The sequence below is a fragment of the Oncorhynchus clarkii genome, chromosome 13, assembly GCF_045791955.1.
Source record: "Oncorhynchus clarkii lewisi isolate Uvic-CL-2024 chromosome 13, UVic_Ocla_1.0, whole genome shotgun sequence".
Classification (NCBI taxonomy): Eukaryota; Metazoa; Chordata; class Actinopteri; order Salmoniformes; family Salmonidae; genus Oncorhynchus; species Oncorhynchus clarkii.
The window spans coordinates 545,268-566,167 of NC_092159.1; the positions used below are offsets into that span (position 1 = coordinate 545,268).

General features: G+C 42.8%; 1 protein-coding gene across 1 annotated transcript in view; it reads right to left on the minus strand.

Moving 5' to 3' along the window:
* LOC139424171 (unconventional myosin-XV-like) overlaps positions 1-20,900 on the minus strand; it is a 136,730-nt gene that overhangs the window by 102,790 nt on the left and 13,040 nt on the right. The window contains exons 5-14 of the mRNA XM_071175854.1: positions 15,153-15,235; positions 14,506-14,569; positions 13,879-13,988; positions 12,297-12,371; positions 6,627-6,717; positions 6,489-6,494; positions 6,267-6,370; positions 5,320-5,383; positions 3,845-3,958; positions 1,815-1,976 (exon numbers count right to left, since the gene is read on the minus strand). Of these exons, the coding sequence (XP_071031955.1) occupies positions 1,815-1,976; positions 3,845-3,958; positions 5,320-5,383; positions 6,267-6,370; positions 6,489-6,494; positions 6,627-6,717; positions 12,297-12,371; positions 13,879-13,988; positions 14,506-14,569; positions 15,153-15,235 (873 nt within the window). The remainder of the gene's footprint in view (positions 1-1,814; positions 1,977-3,844; positions 3,959-5,319; positions 5,384-6,266; positions 6,371-6,488; positions 6,495-6,626; positions 6,718-12,296; positions 12,372-13,878; positions 13,989-14,505; positions 14,570-15,152; positions 15,236-20,900) is intronic.

Genomic DNA, 20,900 nt, shown 5'->3' on the forward strand with positions numbered 1-20,900 from the left:
ATATATTATACTGCAGTGTTAAAACACACTGTTATATACATTAAATACACTATATACTGTATATTATAGTGCCATATAACACACACTGTTATATACATTAAATACACTATATACTGTATATTATAGTGCCATATAACACACACTGCTCTATACATTAAATACACTATATACTGTATATTATAGTGCCATATAACACACTGTTATATACATTAAATACACTATATACTGTATATTATAGTGCCATATAACACACACTGTTCTATACATTAAATACACTATATACTGTATATTATACTGCAGTGTTAAAACACACTGTTCTATACATTAAATACACTATATACTGTATATTATACTGCAGTGTTAAAACACACTGTTCTATACATTAAATACACTATATACTGTATATTATAGTGCCATATAACACACTGTTATATACATTAAATACACTATATACTGTATATTATAGTGCCATATAACACACACTGTTCTATACATTAAATACAATATATACTGTATATTATACTGCAGTGTTAAAACACACTGTTCTATACATTAAATACACTATATACTGTATATTATACTGCAGTGTTAAAACACACTGTTCTATACATTAAATACACTATATACTGTATATTATACTGCAGTGGTAAAACACACTGTTATATACATTAAATACACTATATACTGTATATTATAGTGCCATATAAAAACACACTGTTATATACATTAAATACACTATATACTGTATATTATACTGCAGTGGTAAAACACACTGTTATATACATTAAATACACTATATACTGTATATTATAGTGCCATATAAAACACTGTTATATACATTAAATACACTATATACTGTATATTATACTGCAGCATTAAAACACATTGTGGGTTAGGGCTTAGAAGTTAGAGGTTAGGGGTTAGAGGTTAGAGGTTAGGGGTTAGAGGTTAGAGGTTAGGGGTTAGAGGTTAGTGGTTAGAGGTTAGAGGTTAGGGGTTAGGGGTTAGAGGTTAGGGGTTAGTGGTTAGAGGTTAGAGGTTAGAGGTTAGGGGTTAGAGGTTAGGGGTTAGAGGTTAGGGGTTAGAGGTTAGAGGTTAGGGGTTAGGGGTTAGAGGTTAGAGGTTAGAGGTTAGAGGTTAGGGGTTAGAGGTTAGGGGTTAGAGGTTATAGTACCTGGTATGGCTGGAAGTAAACATTCCCCAGGTGTAGTACGGAGGACAGTAGTCTACAGAGGGGTTAGTGGTTAGTGGTTAGGGGTTAGAGGTTAGAGGTTAGGGGTTAGAGGTTAGAGGTTAGAGGTTAGGAGTTAGAGGTTATAGTACCTGGTATGGCTGGAAGTAAACATTCCCTAGGTGTAGTACGGAGGACATTAGTCTACAGATGGGTTAGGGGTTAGAGGTTAGAGGTTAGAGGTTATAGTACCTGGTATGGCTGGAAGTAAACATTCCCCAGGTGTAGCACGGAGGACAGTAGTCTACAGATGGGTTAGGGGTTAGAGGTTAGAGGTTAGAGGTTAGGGGTTAGGGGTTAGGGGTTAGAGGTTATAGTACCTGGTATGGCTGGAAGTAAACATTCCCCAGGTGTAGTACGGAGGACAGTAGTCTACAGATGGGTTAGTGGTTAGGGGTTAGAGGTTAGAGGTTAGGGGTTAGTGGTTAGGGTTTAGAGGTTAGTGGTTAGAGGTTAGGGGTTAGGGGTTAGAGGTTATAGTACCTGGTATGGCTGGAAGTAAACATTCCCCAGGTGTAGTACGGAGGACAGTAGTCTACAGATGGGTTAGGGGTTAGGGGTTAGAGGTTAGAGGTTATAGTACCTGGTATGGCTGGAAGTAAACATTCCCCATGTGTAGCACGGAGGACAGTAGTCTACAGATGCCGTTCTGCTCATCAGGACTGAAACACAGGATGTCCATGGCACTCTGCACACGACGGAAATCTGCTCCGTCATCCTTCCCTTCTATCGCACAGTCACCACCCTGGTACAGAGGGACACACCAAGGGAGAAATTCTGGTGTAAATATTGGGGGGAATGAAAATTAGACGGAGGGTCCGGGTTGTTCTCCCCTGGATCCTTAAAAAAAAAAATGTTTAAATGCATTTCCTGCAATTCTACACAGTTTGACGTGACCTATCATGCCTCTCTTGAGGGATATTTTGTGAGGTATATGGAGGGGTATTTTGAAAACAATATACGTGGAAGGAAAAGTAGAAAGGCCACTCAACCACACTATTCTGTTGTTGGGATACGACCCACACCATTCTGTTGTTGGGATACGACCCACACCATTCTGTTGTTGGATACAACCCACACAAATTTATGTTGTTGGAATACGACCCACTCAATTCTGTTGTTGGGATACGACCCAGACCATTCTATTGTTGGGGTACGACCCACATCATTCTGTTGTTGGGGTACGACCCACACCATTCTGTTGTTGGGGTACGACCCACACCATTCTGTTGTTGGGGTACGACCCACACCATTCTGTTGTTGGGGTACGACCCACACCATTCTGTTGTTGGAGTACGACCCACACCATTCTGTTGTTGGGGGTATGACCCACACCATTATGTTGTTGGGGGTATGACCCACACCATTCTGTTGTTGGGGTATGACCCACACCATTCTGTTGTTGGGGTACGACCCACACCAATCTGTTGTTGGGGTACGACCCACACCATTCTGTTGTTGGGGTACGACCCACACCATTCTGTTGTTGGGGGTATGACCCACACCATTATGTTGTTGGGGGTATGACCCACACCATTCTGTTGTTGGGGTACGACCCACACCATTCTGTTGTTGGGGTACGACCCACATCATTCTGTTGTTGGGATACGCCCACACCATTCTGTTGTTGGGATACGCCCACACCATTCTGTGGTTGGGGTACGACCCACACCATTCTGTTGTTGGGGTACGACACACCATTCTGTGGTTGGTGTACGACCCACCATTCTGTGGTTGGGGTACGACCCACACCATTCTGTTGTTGGGATACGCCCACACCATTCTGTGGTTGGGGTACGACCCACATCATTCTGTTGTTGGGATACGCCCACACCATTCTGTTGTTGGGATACGACCCACACCATTCTGTTGTTGGGGTATGACCCACACCATTCTGTTGTTGGGGTACGACCCACACTATTCTGTTGTTGAGGTACCGTCCCTCACCAATCTGTTGTTGGGATACGCCCACACCAATCTGTTGTTGGGATACGCCCACACCATTCTGTTGTTGGGGTACGACCCACACCATTCTGTTGACCCGACCAAATTCACATAGAAATGTGTGTTATAGATATGTCATTCTCATTGAAAGCCAGTCTAAGAAGATGTAGATCTGTTCTATGTGTTATAGATCTGTCATTCTCATTGAAATCCAGTCTAAGAAGATGTAGATCTGTTCTATGTGTTATAGATCTGTCATTCTCATTGAAATCCAGTCTAAGAAGATGTAGATCTGTTCTATGTGTTATAGATCTGTCATTCTCATTGAAAGCCAGTCTAAAATGTGATATAATCTGTTCTATGTGCGCAATATCTATGCTTCCCGGTCTTAACATATTTTTTTTGCGTCTTTTACATTCGGTTAACATCTAAAACAACAATATTTTTTGATTATGGAAAATATATTTCACAGCGGTTTAGATGACCAAACACTAGACTGCTCATTTTGACACATAAACCCGAAATTGGACAAACTATTTTATCAACCAGGAAATGGAGGTGTGATTTCTGAACGTTGCAACTTTAAAGACATTGGAGGACGGATCGACCTATTCTGTGTGTGTGTGTGTGTGTGTGTGTGTGTGTGTGTGTGTGTTTTGTGTGTGGTACCTGGTTGAGGTAAAAGTATGTCTCCGCCTCTTGCAGGTAAAGAGAGCGTTTTTGGTGAGGCTCCAGACCAGACAGCATCTCATAGAAGATGTGGTAGTTTCTCTCTGATTTACCCTGAACACACACACACACACACACACACACACACACACACACACATAGGTTAGAAGATACAGTACAACATAGCTGGGGTTGGAACTGGTTCAGGGAACAGAACAGAAAACTGGAAAATAAGGAACAGAAACAGAACCCGGAAAGAAAGTGATCTGTACTGTTCTGGAACAGAACCATTATTTAAAAACATGGGAACCGGTTAATAAAGTTATTTTACGTTTCGGGGCATTTTTTTTAGTCCCAATCAAAAAAACGCAAGAAGTGCCTATGCCAAGTTCTCACTCTGTCCCTCAGAAGCGTCTTCCAGTGTCGGACTGCCTGCTGAACATCTTTACCAGTGGAGGCTATCTGCCCCTCCCCTCTCCGAAGCATCATAGCTGTAGCCCCTCCACGTCAACAACTCACTGAGCTACAGCTGGCCCTCTCCACGTCAACAACTCACTGATCTACAGCTGGCCCTCTCCTTATCAACAACACCCCCTAGCTACGTCCCGCGGCTGTGACCATATAAACCAGTACCTCTGAGGGTACACCCCCTAGCTACGTCCCGCGGCTACGACCATATAAACCAGTACCTCTGAGGGTACACCCCCTAGCTACGTCCCGCGGCTGTGACCATATAAACCAGAACCTCTGAGGGTACACCCCCTAGCTACGTCCCGCGGCTACGACCATATAAACCAGTACCTCTGAGGGTACACCCCCTAGCTACGTCTCGCGGCTACGACCTTATAAACCAGTACCTCTGAGGGTACACCCCCTAGCTACGTCTCGCGGCTACGACCATATAAACCAGTACCTCTGAGGGTACACCCCCTAGCTACTGCGACCATATAAACCAGTACCTCTGAGGGTACACCCCCTAGCTACGTCCCGCGGCTACGACCATATAAACCAGTACCTCTGAGGGTACACCCCCTAGCTACGTCCCGCGGCTACGACCATATAAACCAGTACCTCTGAGGGTACACCTCCTAGCTACTACGACCATATAAACCAGCACCTCTGAGGGTACACCCCCTAGCTACTGTGTGTGTGTGTGTGTGTGTGTGTGTGTGTGTGTGTGTGTGTGTGTGTGTGTGTGTGTGTGTGTGTGTGTGTGTGTGTGTGTGTATGTGTGTGCTTTCTCTCTCCTTTTACGATCTCTGCTCTCTCAAGTTGTAAGGGAACTCTTCCGGCTAGTGTGTGTGTGTGTGTGTGTGTGTGTGTGTGTGTGTGTGTGTGTGTGTGTGTGTGTGTGTGTGTGTGTGTGTGTGTGTGTGTGTGTGTGTGTGTGTGTGTGGTGTGTGTGTGTGGTGTGGTGTGGTGTGGTGTGGTGTGGTGTGGTGTGGTGTGTGTGTGTGTGTGTGTGTGTGTCTCACCTGAAAGACGATGCGGGACTTCTCCAGCAGATACTGAGACGTTATGGCACCGCTGATCACACCCCTATACACACACACACACACACACACACACAACACAGTGAGTTCTCTTGTCTCTCAGTGTTAAGTAACCCACGGTTCATTAATAAGTCACGTATGACTGAGCATTATGGGAGTTCAGCTCAACACCATGTCACACCTTGTCGTGTACCTGTCCAACGTCAGGGTGTCACTGATACTGTAGCCACCGCCCTGTTACACCAGCATAGTTACCGTGGTAACGTGGCGTACGGACCACAGGAGGTTGGTGGCACCTTAATTAGGGAGTGAAGGCTCGTAGTATTGGCTGGAGCGGAATCAGAGGAACGGTATCAAATGCTTCAGACACGTGGTTTCCAGTCACTCTGTCCTCCCCTCAGCAGCCTCCACTGGTACAGACAGAGTTACCGTGGTAACGTGGGGTATAGACAGAGTTACCGTGGTAACGTGGGGTATAGACAGAGTTACCGTGGTAACGTGGGGGTATAGACAGAGTTACCGTGGTAACGTGGTGTATATAGAGAGTTACTGTGGTAACGTGGCGTATAGACAGAGTTACTGTGGTAACGTAGTGTATATACAGAGTTACTGTGGTAACGTGGCGTATAGACAGAGTTACTGTGGTAACGTGGCGTATAGACAGAGTTACCGTGGTAACGTGGGGTATAGACAGAGTTACCGTGGTACCATGGGGTACACAGAGTTCCCACTCCTGATATAAGAAGGGCTTTATGAATACATTTGATTGATTGATTGATTGACTGTGGTAACAAATGAACGTAAATACACTACTCACTCCTCAAAGCCTGTTTCCTCTCTAGGTTTATAGGTGTTGTAATGTGTTGAAATGCTACTACCTGATTTATTGATTGACCTTGGCAACGTAATAATGTAAGCGCAGTACTCACTCCTCCAGAAATATCTCCACATATTTCCCGAAGCGGCTAGAGTTGTCATTCCGGACCGTTTTGGCATTCCCAAAGGATTCCAACAGGGGCGTGGCCTCCAGAATCTGTTATCGTGACAACCAATCAGTACTAGGATGAGGTACTAGGGTTGCTAACAGTAGTTACTATGGGAACAACAACCAACAACCACTGCAACCGCAACAAAAGCTACAGACACATTACCTCAATCTGGGGGGGTCAGGAGCGGAGGGAGAGAGAGAGACAACAGTTAGGGTAATAACAGGAAGTTACGGTCAGTATGTTTACATGTACACCTGTTGTGTAATGTTGTGTTTACCTGTTGTGTAATGTTGTGTTTACCTGCTGTGTAATGTTGCGTTTGTGATGTATAGCTGTCAGGTAACGCAGGACCATTTTCGTGGCTTCAGTCTTCCCTGACCCGCTCTCCCCACTGAAACACATTTTCATCATTATCAATATACCCTGACCCGTTCTCCCCCTTGAAACGCAATTACATCATTATCAGTCTTCTCTGACCCGTTCTACCCACTGAAACACATTAACATCATTATCAGTCTTCCCTAACCGGTTCTCCCCACTGAAACACATTATCATAATCATTATCAGTCTTCCCTAACCCGTTCTCCACACTGAATCACATTATCATCATTTTCAATATACCCTGACCCACTCTCCCGACTGAAACACATTATCGTCGTTCTGTCTTCCCTGACCTGCTCTCCCCACTGAAACATATTATCAACATTAAACCATTATCAACATTAAACCATTATCAACATTAAACCAACATTAAACCATATCAACATTAAACCATTATCAACATTAAACCATATCAACATTAAACCATTATCAACATTAAACCATATCAACATTAAACCAACATTAAACCAACATTAAACCATTATCAACAGTAAACCATTAATCAACATTAAACCATATCAACATTAAACCATTATCAACATTAAACCAACATTAAACCATATCAACATTAAACCATTATCAACATTAAACCATTATCAACAGTAAACCATTATCAACATTAAACCAACATTAAACCATATCAACATTAAACCATTATCAACAGTAAACCATTATCAACATTAAACCATTATCAACATTAAACCATATCAACATTAAACCATTATCAACATTAAACCATTATCAACATTAAACCATTATCAACATTAAACCATTATCAACATTAAACCATATCAACATTAAACCAACATTAAAGTATTATCAACATTAAACCATATCAACAGTAAACCATTATCAACATTAAACCATTATCAACATTAAACCATATCAACATTAAACCAACATTAAAGTATTATCAACATTAAACCATATCAACATTAAACCATTATCAACATTAAACCAACATTAAACCATGTCAACATTAAACCATTATCAACATTAAACCATTATCAACATTAAACCAACATTAAACCATATCAACATTAATCCAGTATCAACATTAAACCATTATCAACATTACACCATATCAACATTAAACCATTATCAACATTAAACCATATCAACATTAAACCAACATTAAACCATATCAACATTAAACCATTATCAACATTAAACCATTATCAACATTAAACCAACATTAAACCATATCAATATTAAACCATTATCAACATTAAACCATATCAACATTAAACCATTATCAACATTAAACCATTATCAACATTAAACCATTATCAACATTAAACCATTATCAACATTAAACCATTATCAACATTAAACCAACATTAAACCATATCAACATTAAACCAGTATCAACATTAAACCATTATCAACATTAAACCATATCAACATTAAACCATTATCAACATTAAACCATTATCAACATTAAACCAACATTAAACCATATCAACATTAAACCATTATCAACATTAAACCAACATTAAACCATATCAACATTAAACCATTATCAACATTAAACCATTATCAACATTAAACCAACATTAAGCCATATCAACATTAAACCATTATCAACATTAAACCATATCAACACTAAACCATTATCAACATTAAACCATATCAACATCAAACCATTATCAACATTAAACCATATCAACATTAAACCATTATCAACATTAAACCATATCAACATCAAACCATTATCAACATGATCAGTCTTCCCATTGAAACACATTATTATTATTACCAACGTTATCGAGACTATCAACCAATATCAAACAATACTAACAAATATGAGCCCAAATGAATGCATTATCAACATTTTCAAAGCAAACTGCATTACTGAAGCATTAACACCATTATCAGTATCGTCAATCCCAGTAGCAGTACATTATCCACAGTGCCTTCAGAAAGTATTCATACCCCTTGACTTGATTCCACATTTAGTCGTGTTACAGCCTGACTTCAAAATGGATTAAATGTATGTATATTTTCTCACCCATCCATCTACACACAATACCTCATAATGACAAAGTGAATACATGTTTTCTAGATATTTTAGCAAATGTATTGAATAGTAAATAAAGAAATATCAGATTTGCATAATTATTCACATTGCTGAGTCAGAACTTTGTAGAAGCACCTTTGGCGGCGTTTGAAGATGTGAGCCTTTCTCTAAGAGCTTTCCACCCCTGGATTGAAGATGCCTTTCTGGGTGAGTCTCTAAGAGCTTTCCACCCCTGGATTGAAGATGCCTTTCTGGGTGAGTCTCTAAGAGCTTTCCACCCCGGGATTGAAGATGCCTTTCTGGGTGAGTCTCTAAGAGCTTTCCACCCCTGGATTGAAGATGCCTTTCTGGGTGAGTCTCTAAGAGCTTTCCACCCCTGGATTGAAGATGCCTTTCTGGGTGAGTCTCTAAGAGCTTTCCACCCCTGGATTGAAGATGCCTTTCTGGGTGAGTCTCTAAGAGCTTTCCACCCCTGGATTGAAGATGCATTTCTGGGTGAGTCTCTAAGAGCTTTCCACCCCTGGATTGAAGATGCCTTTCTGGGTGAGTCTCTAAGAGCTTTCCACCCCTGGATTGAAGATGCCTTTCTGGGTGAGTCTCTAAGAGCTTTCCACCCCTGGATTGAAGATGCCTTTCTGGGTGAGTCTCTAAGAGCTTTCCACCCCTGGATTGAAGATGCCTTTCTGGGTGAGTCTCTAAGAGCTTTCCACCCCGGGATTTTGCAACATTTGCACGTTATTCTTTTCAACATTCTACTCTGTCAAATTGGTTGTTGATCACTGCTAGACAACCATTTCCAAGAATTGCCATAGATTTTCAGATAGATTTAAGTCAAAAATGTTACTCGAAACATTCACTGTCTTCTTGGTAAGCAACTCCAGTGTAGATTTGGCCTTGTGTTTTAGGTTATCGTCCTGCTGAAAGGTGAATTCATCTCCCAGTGTCTGTTGGAAAGCAGACTGAACCAGGTTTTCGTATAGGATTTTGCCTGTGCTTAGCTCCATTCCATTTCTTTTTTTATCCTGAAAAGCTCCTCAGTCATTAACAATTACAAGCATAACCATAACATGATGCAGCCACCACTATGCTCGTGTTCAGGACAAAAAGTTAATTGTTTTTCCACATGTTTTGCAGTATTACATTAGTGCCTCGTTGCAAACAGGATGCATGTTTTAGAATATTTTTTATCCTGTATGTTATTCCTTATTTTCACTCTGTCATTTAGGTTAGTATTGTGGAGTAACTACAATGTTGTTGATCCATCCTCAGTTTTCTCCTATCACAGCCATTAAACTCTGTCATTTAGGTTAGTATTGTGGAGTAACTACAATGTTGTTGATCCATCCTCAGTTCTCTCCTATCACAGCCATTAAACTCTGTCATTTAGGTTAGTTTTGTGGATTAACTACAATGTTGTTGATCCAGCCTCAGTTTTCTCCTATCACAGCCATTAAACTCTGTCATTTAGGTTAGTTTTGTGGAGTAACTACAATGTTGTTGATCCAGCCTCAGTTCTCTCCTATCACAGCCATTAAACTCTGTCATTTAGGTTAGTATTGTGGAGTAACTACAATGTTGTTGATCCATCCTCAGTTCTCTCCTATCACAGCCATTAAACTCTGTCATTTAGGTTAGTATTGTGGAGTAACTACAATGTTGTTGATCCATCCTCAGTTCTCTCCTATCACAGCCATTAAACTCTGTCATTTAGGTTAGTATTGTGGAGTAACTACAATGTTGTTGATCCATCCTCAGTTTTCTCCTTACCCATCTACCAATAGGTGCCCTTCTTTACGAGGCATTGGAAAACCTCCCTGGTCTTTGTGGTTGAATCTGTGTTTGAAATATACTGCTCAACTGAGGGACCTTACAGATAATTGTATGTGTGGGCTACAGAGATGAGCGATGTTTACAGAGATGTTTATTATTGTATGTGTGAGGTACAGAGATGTTTATTATTATATACACTACCGGTCAAACGTTTTAGAACACTTCCTCATTCAAGGTTTTCTCTTTATTTAAAAAAAAACTATTTTCTACATTGTAGAATAATAGTGAAAACATCAAAACTATGAAATAACACATATGGAATCATGTAGTAAAACTCTTAAGGATCGGACCCTTTAAAAACAAAAAAACTAATGATGACATAACCAAATCTAACTGCCTATAGCTCAGGAACTGAAACAGGGATATGCATATCATTGATACCATTTGAAAGAAAACACTTTGAAGTTGGAGGAAATGTGAAAGGAATGTAGGAGAATATTACACATTATATCTGGTAAAAGATCATTTTAAACTTTAAAAAAAATCATTTGTACCATTGTCTTTGAAATGCAAGAGAAAGGCCATAATGTATTATTCCAGCCCAGGCACAATTTCGACTTTGGCCACTAGATGGCAGCACTGCATGTGCAAAGTTTTAGACTGATCCAATGAGCCATTGCATATCTATTAAAAATGTTGTGTCAGGACAGCCCAAATGTGCCTAATTGTTTTTTTCAATCATTTTAAAGTTCATAACTGTGCACTTTCCTCAAACAATAGCATGGTATTATTTCACTGTAATAGCGACTGTAAATTGGACAGTGCAGTTAGATTAACAAGAATTTAAGCTTTCTACCAATATCAGACATGTCTATGTCCTGGGAAATGTTGTTACTTACAACCTCAGGTTAATCACATTAGCCTACGTTAGCTCAACCGTCTTGGACACCGATCCTGAAGTTAAACAAATCAGAATATATTTTATATTTGAGATTCTTCAAATAGCCAACCTTTGCCTTGATGACAGCTTTGCACACTCTTGGCATTCTCTCAACCATCTTCATGAGGTAGTCACCTGGAATGCATTACAATGAATAGGTGTGCCTTGTTAAAAGTTAATATGTGGAATTTCTTTCCTTCTTAATGTTTTTGAGCCAGTCAGTTATGTTGTAGGGGTGGTATACAGAAATTAGCTCTATTTGGTAAAACACCAAGTCCGTATTATGGCAAGAACAGCTCAAATAAGCAAAGAAAAACGACAGTCCATCATTACTTGAAGACATGAAGGTCAGTCAATAAGGACAATTTCAAGAACTTTGAAAATTTCTTCAAGTGCAGTTGCAAAAACTATCAAGCACTATGATGAAACTGTCTCTCATGAGGACCGCCACAGGAAAGGAAGACCCAGAGTTACCTCTGCTGCAGAGGATAAATTCATTAGAATTACCAGCATATTTGTACTCCTGAACTTATTTAGGATTGACATAACAAACACTTATTGACTCAACACATTTAAAGCTTTTCATTTTTAGTTGGTAAATATTTTGAAAAACATGATTCCACTTTGACATTATGTGGTTGGGTTTGTAGGTCAGTGACCTAAAAAAAATCTTAATTATACATTCAGGCTGTAACAAAATGTGTAAAAAGCCAAGGGGTGTGAATCCATTCTGAAGGTACTGTCTACAGTTACATTATCTGTGATATTCCAGTATTCCTATATCCATAATGTATCAACATTATCACAGCCTTAACACAACATTATCACAGCGTTATCACAACAGTACGTTGTCTTGTACCTGATGATGATGCACTGGTTGTGTTTAGCATCCATCATGGTGGTGTAGGAAACACTGGCGATGGAAAACAGATGCCTGGGAGAGAAGAACAAAGAGAGTGGTACACAAAAGAGAGAACACATCTATAAGACTGACCGGGTACTGAACCATTCATCCTGAGACTGACCGGGTAATGAACCATTCATCCTGAGACTGACCGGGTACTGAACCATTCATCCCGAGACTGACCGGGTACTGAACCATTCACACTGAGACTGACCGGGTACTGAACCATTCATCCTGAGACTGACCTGGTACTGAACCATTCATCCTGAGACTGACCGGGTACTGAACCATTCATCCTGAGACTGACCGGGTACTGAACCATTCATCCTGAGACTGACCGGGTACTGAACCATTCATCCTGAGACTGACCGGGTACTGAACCATTCATCCTGAGACTGAACGGGTACTGAACCATTCATCCTGAGACTGACCGGGTACTGAACCATTCATCCTGAGACTGGCCGGGTACTGAACCATTCATAATGAGACCTGCCGCCCCTACACTCTAACCACTAGTCTACCTGCCGCCCCTACACTCTAACCACTAGTCTACCTGCCGCCCCTACACTCTAACCACTAGTCTACCTGCCGCCCCTACACTCTAACCACTAGTCTACCTGCCGCCCCTACACTCTAACCACTAGTCTACCTGCCGCCCCTACACTCTAACAACCAGTCTACCTGCCGCCCCTACACTCTAACAACTAAACTACCTGCCGCCCCTACACTCTAACAACTAGTCTACCTGCCGCCCCTACACTCTAACCACTAGACTACCTGCCGCCCCTACACTCTAACAACTAGTCTACCTGCCGCCCCTACACTCTAACCACTAGACTACCTGCCGCCCCTACACTCTAACAACTAGACTACCTGCCGCCCCTACACTCTAACCACTAGACTACCTGCCGCCCCTACACTCTAACAACTAGACTACCTGCCGCCCCTACACTCTAACAACTAGTCTACCCCAGGTAGTAAAGCACAGAGTCATCCTATCCACTCACACAGGCTCTCCCCTCTCCTGTTACTTACTGTGTGTTACTGTGTGTAGTTGTGAAGTGTGTGTGTGTGTGTGTGTGTGTGTGTGTGTGTGTGTGTGTGTGTGTGTGTGTGTGTGTGTGTGTGTGTGTGCATGTGAAGTGTGGTGTGTGTGTGTGTGTGTGTGCGTGCATGTGAAGTGTGGTGTGTGTGTGTGTGTGTGTGTGTGTGTGTGTGTGTGTGTGTGTGGGTGTGTGTGTGGGTGTGGGTGTGGGTGTGGGTGTGGGTGTGGGTGTGGGTGTGGGTGTGTGTGTTGTGAAGTGTGTGTGTGTGTGTCTGTGGGTGTGTGTGTGTGTGTGTTGTGAAGTGTGTGTGTGTGTTCTCTGGATACTAGATGTAATATGTCAGGACAATCAATGCGAATATTCTCCCTGGCAACCAGCCAGCCGCATAGCAACACAAACCTCACACACACACACATGAGAATAACACACACACACTCACACACACACTCACACACACACCTCACACACACACAGAGTCAGCGTGTTCTTACGGAGGGTTGTCTGCTATTCCGCGTCCTTCATACTGCAGCACCACGTCAGTCCCGTACATGTTGAACATCTTATAGGGGTTCACCGAGACTAGGATACTACCTATATATGTCTAGAGACAGAGAGATACATGTTGACCAGGTTACTACCTATATATGTCTAGAGACAGAGAGGTACATGTTGACCAGGATACTACCTATATATGTCTAGAGACAGAGAGATACATGTTGACCAGGTTACTACCTATATATGGACAGAGGAGCCTCTTAAAGAAGAAGTTACAGGTCTGTGAGAGCCAGAAATCTTGCTTGTTTGTAGGTGACCATATACATATTTTCCACAATAATTTGCAAATAAATTCATTAAAAATCCTACAATGTGATTTTCTGGATTTTTTTCCCCTCATTTTGTCTGTCATAGTTGAAGTGTACCTATGATGAAAATTACAGGCCTCTCTCGTCTTTTTAAGTGGGAGAACTTGCACAATTGGTGGCTGACTAAATACTTTTTTGCATTTTATTTGTTTATTTATTTATTTGACTAATGATGTTCAACTATAAGCTCATAAATGTTTACCATGACAGTACGAGAGTATATGAGTGAGTACAATGTACGAGTTGAGGTCTTACATATACGAGTTCCTGGTCGTAACGCTTCTTCAGGTTCATCAGCACTGTGGTCTCATTCAGCTCCCTGCAAACACACAGGAAGTTGTCACAGGCACACAGGAAACAGTTATAGACACACAGGAAGTAGTCACAGACACACCGGAAAAAGTCACTGACACACTGGAAGTAGTTACTGACACACGGGAAACAGGAACTGACACACCGGAAGTAGTTACAGACACACAGGAAGTAGTGACTGGCCCACATAACGTAGTCACCGACACACAGGAAGATGTTACTGACAGACAGGAAACAGTAACTGACACACCAGATGTAATTACTGACACACAGGCATCAGTTACTGACACACAAGATGTACTGACATACATGCCGTAATTACTGACATACCGGAAGTAGTTACTGACACACAGGAAGTAGTTGCTGACACACAGAATGTAGTTGCTGACACACAGGATGTAGTTGCTGACACACAGGAGTTACTGACACACAGGAAGTAGTTGCTGACACACAGGATGTAGTTGCTGACACACAGGATGTAGTTGCTGACACACAGGAGTTACTGACACAGGAAATAGTTGCTGACACACAGGATGTAGTTGCTGACACACAGGAAGTAGTTGCTGACACACAGGAAGTAGTGTTCTTACTCCATCTGTGTCATGTCTTCCATGCCGTACGCCCAAGGCTTCACCCTGTGAGGCACCGTGGGGATACACCTGATGGAGTAGATCTGTACACACACACACACACACACACACACACACACACACACACACACACACACACACACACACACACACACACATCTTCTTGGTGACATGGGGGCAGTATTGAGTATCTTGGATGAATAAGGTGCCCAGAGTAAACTGCCTGCTACTCTGTCCCAGATGCTAATATATGCATATTATTAGTAGTATTGGATAGAAAACACTGAAGTTTCCAAAACTGTTGTTTGAATGATGTCTGTGAGTATAACAGAACTCCAATGACAGGTGAAAACCTGAGTAAAATCGAACCAGGAAGTGGGAAATCTGACACTTGTAGTTTTTTTAACTCAGCCCCTATTGAAGATACAGTGGGATATGGGTTATATTGCACTTCCTAAGGCTTCCACTAGATGTCAACAGTCTTTAGAACTTTGTTTGAGGCTTCTACTGTGAAGTGGGGGTGAATGAGAGGGGATTGAGCCAGGTGTCTGGCAGAGTGCCACAGGCTCTGACGCGCCGTCACGAGAGAGTTAGCCCGCGTTCCATTGCTTTTCTACAGACATAGGAATTCTCTGGTTGGAATGTTATTGAAGATTTATGATAAAAACATCCCATTGATTGATTCTATACTTAGCTGGACAAGTTTCTACGACCTGTAATTTAACATTCTGAACTTTTCGTCCGACGTTCGGCTGGACCTGAACGCGCGTTTGGATTTGTTTAGCAAACACCCTAACAAAAGAAGCTATTTGGACATAAATGATGGACATTATCAAACAAAACAAACATTTATTGTGGAACTGCGATTCCTGGGAGTGCATTCTGATGAAGATCATCAAAGGTAAGTCAATATTTATAATGTTATTGCTGAGTAATGTTGACTACCCAATATGGCAGATATATTTTTTTGGGCTGCTTTGTTGTCTGAACGCTGTACTCAGATTATTGCATGGTTTGCTTTCTCCGTAACGTTTAAAAAAAAAATCTGACACAGCGGTTGCATTGGCTCCCCATCCCGCAAATACTGCCCCCTAGTCACAAAAGGTTAAGGAGAAGTATATCTCTAATTCCATGTGTAAAACTTGTATTTTCATCAACATTTATGATGAGTATTTCTGTGAATTCATGTGGCTCTCTGCAAAATCACCGGATGTTTTTGGAACTACTGAACGTAATGCGCCAGTGTTTGATGTAAATATGCACTTTATCGAACAAAACATACATGTATTGTGTAACATGAAGTCCTATGAGTTTGTCTCAGGTCTGGTCTGGTCTGAGGTAGTGTAGGTCTGTCTGTCTGTCTCAGGTCTGTCTGTCTGTCTCAGGTCAGTCTGTCTGTCTCAGGTCTGTCTGTCTGTCTCAGGTCTGTCTGTCTGTCTCAGGTCTGGTCTGTGGTAGTGTAGGTCTCCCTGTCAGTGTGTTGTCAGGTTAACTCTGTTAGACCCTGTTGTACTCAATGCTCTGTGTTGTCAGGTTAACTCTGTTAGACCCTGTGGTACTCAATGCTCTGTGTTGTCAGGTTAACTCTGTTAGACCCTGTGGTACTCAATGCTCTGTGTTGTCAGGTTAACTATGTTAGACCCTGTGGTACTCAATGCTCTGTGTTGTCAGGTTAACTCTGTTAGACCCTGTGGTACTCAATGCTCTGTGTTGTACGGTTAACTCTGTTAGACCCTGTGGTACTCAATGCTCTGTGTTGTCAGGTTAACTCTGTTAGACCCTGTGGTACTCAATGCTCTGTGTTGTCAGGTTAACTATGTTAGACCCTGTGGTACTCAATGCTCTGTGTTGTCAGGTTAACTCTGTTAGACCCTGTGGTACTCAATGCTCTGTGTTGTCAGGTTAACTCTGTTAGACCCTGTGGTACTCAATGCTCTGTGTTGTCAGGTTAACTCTGTTAGACCCTGTGGTACTCAATGCTCTGTGTTGTCAGGTTAACTCTGTTAGACCCTGTGGTACTCAATGCTCTGTGTTGTCAGGTTAACTCTGTTAGACCCTGTGGTACTCAATGCTCTGTGTTGTCAGGTTAACTCTGTTAGACCCTGTAGTACTCAATGCTCTGTGTTGTCAGGTTAACTCTGTAACTGTTAATTTATTTATCCGTTATTTTACCAGGTAAGTTGACCGAGAACAGGTTCTCATTTGCAGCAACGACCTGGGGAATAGTTACAGGGGAGAGTAGGGGGATGAATGATCCAATTGTAAACTGGGGATTGTTAGGTGACCGTGATGGTTTGAGGGCCAGATTGGGAATTTAGCCAGGACACCGGGGTTAACACCCCGACTCTTACAATAAGGGTATTAACCTCAGAGATCAATCTGTTAAATCTCCTCCGGACACAGACACAGTCACTCAGTGGAAGATTATTGTACAATGTCTTAGCATTGACTCTCATTCACACTGACCACATCTTTTGTTCATTACTGTTGACCAGGGTCCTATGGATCCTAACCCTATGGGTCCTAACCCTATGGGTCCTAACCCTAACCCTATGGATCCTAACCCTATGGATCCTAACCCTAACCCTATGGATCCTAACCCTATGGATCCAAACCCTAACCCTATTGGTCCTAACCCTATGGGTCCTAACCCTATGGATCCTAACCCTATGGGTCCTAACCCTAACCCTATGGATCCTAACCCTATGGATCCTAACCCTATGGGTCCTAACCCTAACCCTATGGATCCTAACCCTATGGATCCTAACCCTATGGGTCCTAACCCTAACCCTATGGATCCTAACCCTATGGATCCTAACCCTATGGATCATAACCCTAAACCTATGGATCCTAACCCTATGGATCCTAACCCTATGGATCCTAACCCTAACCCTATGGATCCTAACCCTATGGGTCCTAACCCTATGGATCCTAACCCTATGGGTCCTAACCCTAACCCTATGGGTCCTAACCCTATGGATCCTAACCCTATGGGTCCTAACCCTAACCCTATGGATCCTAACCCTATGGATCCTAACCCTATGGGTCCTAACCCTAACCCTATGGATCCTAACCCTATGGATCCTAACCCTATGGGTCCTAACCCTAACCCTATGGATCCTAACCCTATGGATCCTAACCCTATGGATCCTAACCCTAAGGATCCTAACCCTATGGGTCCTAACCCATTGGATCCTAACCCTATTGGTCCTAACCCTATGGGTCCTAACCCTATGAGTCCTAACCCTATGGATCCTAACCCTATGGATCCTAACCCTATGGATCCTAACCCTAACCCTATGGGTCCTAACCCTATGGATCCTAACCCTAACCCTATATGTCCTAACCCTAAGGATCCTAACCCTATGGGTCCTAACCCTATAGGTCCTAACCTTAACCCTATGGATCCTAACCCTATGAATCCTAACCCTAACCCTATGGATCCTAACCCTATTGGTCCTAACCCTATGGGTCCTAACCCTATGAGTCCTAACCCTATGGATCCTAACCCTATGGATCCTGACCCTAACCCTATGGGTCCTAACCCTATGGAACCTAAACCTAACCCTGTTTGTCCTAACCCTATGGATGCTAACCCTATGGATCCTAACCCTATGGATCCTAACCCTATGGGTCCTAACCCTATAGGTCCTAACCTTAACCCTATGGATCCTAAACCTATGGATCCTAACCCTATGGATCCCAACCCTAACCCTATGGGTCCTAACCCTATGGATCCTAACTCTATGGATCCTAACCATATGGATCCTAAACCCTATGGATACTAACCCTATGGATCCTAACCCTATGGATCCTAACCCTATGGATCCTAACCCTAACCCTATGGGTCCTAACCCTATGGGTCCTAACCCTATGGATCCTAACCCTATGGATCCTAACCCTAACCCTATGGGTCCTAACCCTATGGATCCTAACTCTATGGATCCTAACCATATGGATCCTAAACCCTATGGATACTAACCCTATGGATCCTAACCCTATGGATCCTAACTCTATGGGTCATAACCCTATGGATCCTAACCCTATGGATCCTAACCCTATGGATCCTAACCCTAAGGGTCGTAACCCTAACCCTATGGATCCTAAACCTATGGATCCTAACCCTATGGATCCTAACCCTATGGATCCCAACCCTAACCCTATGGGTCCTAACCCTATGGATCCTAACTCTATGGATCCTAACCATATGGATCCTAAACCCTATGGATACTAACCCTATGGATCCTAACCCTATGGATCCTAACCCTATGGGTCCTAACCCTATGGATCCTAACCCTATGGATCCTAACCCTATGGATCCTAACCCTAACCCTATGGGTCCTAACCCTATGGGTCCTAACCCTATGGATCCTAACCCTATGGATCCTAACCCTAACCCTATGGGTCCTAACCCTATGGATCCTAACTCTATGGATCCTAACCATATGGATCCTAAACCCTATGGATACTAACCCTATGGATCCTAACCCTATGGATCCTAACTTTATGGGTCATAACCCTATGGATCCTAACCCTATGGATCCTAACCCTATGGATCCTAACCCTAAGGGTCTTAACCCTAACCCTATGGGTCCTAACCCTATGGGTCCTAACCCTATGGATCCTAAACCTATGGATCCTAACCCTATGGATCCTAACCCTATGGGTCCTAAACCTACGGATCCTAACCCTATGGATCCTAACCCTATGGGTCCTAACCCTAACCCTATGGGTCCTAACCCTATGGATTCTAACCCTATGGATCCTAACCCTATGGGTCCTAACCCTAACCCTATTTGTCCTAATCTTATGGGTCCTAACCCTATGGATCCTAACCCTAACCCTATTTGTCCTAACCCTATGGATCCTAACCCTATGGATCCTAACCCTATGGATCCTAACCCCATGGGTCCTAACCCTATAGGTCCTAAACTTAACCCTATGGATCCTAACCCTATGGATCCTAACCCTATGGAACCTAACCCTATGGGTCCTAACCCTATGGATCCTAACTCTACGGATCCTAACCATATGCATCCTAACCCTATGGATCCTAAACCTACGGATCCTAACCCTATGGATCCTAACCCTATGGGTCCTAACCCTATATATCCTGACCCTATGGATCCTAACCCTAACCCTATGGATCCTAACCCTATGGATCCTAACCCTATGGGGTCCTACCCTGTGGGTCCTAAGACTAGGGCAGAGCCAGGTAAGACTAGGGGAGAGCCATTTAAGACTAGGGGAGAGCCAGAGCCAGGTAAGACTAGGGGAGAGCCAGAGCCAGGTAGGACTAGGGGAGAGCTCTATAAGACTAAGGGAGAGCCAGGTAAGACTAGGGGAGAAGCAGAGCCAGGTAAGACTAGGGGAGAGCCAGAGCCAGGTAAGACTAGGGGAGAACCAGAGCCAGGTAAGACTAGGGGAGAGCCAGATAAGACTAGGGGAGAACCAGAGTCAGGTAAGACTAGGGGAGAGCCAGGTAAGACTAGGGGAGAACCAGAGCCAGGTAAGACAAGGGGAGAGACAAGTAAGACTGGGGGGAGCCAGGTAAGACTAGGTGAGAGCCAGGTAAGACTATGGGAGAGCCAGAGCCAGGTAAGACTAGGGGAGAACCAGAGCCATGTAACACTAGGGGAGAGCCAGATAAGACTAAGGGAGTGCCAGGTAAGACTAGGGGAGAGCCAGGTAAGACTAGGGGAGAGCCATAGTCAGGTAAGAAAAGGGGAGAGCCAGGTAAGACCAGGG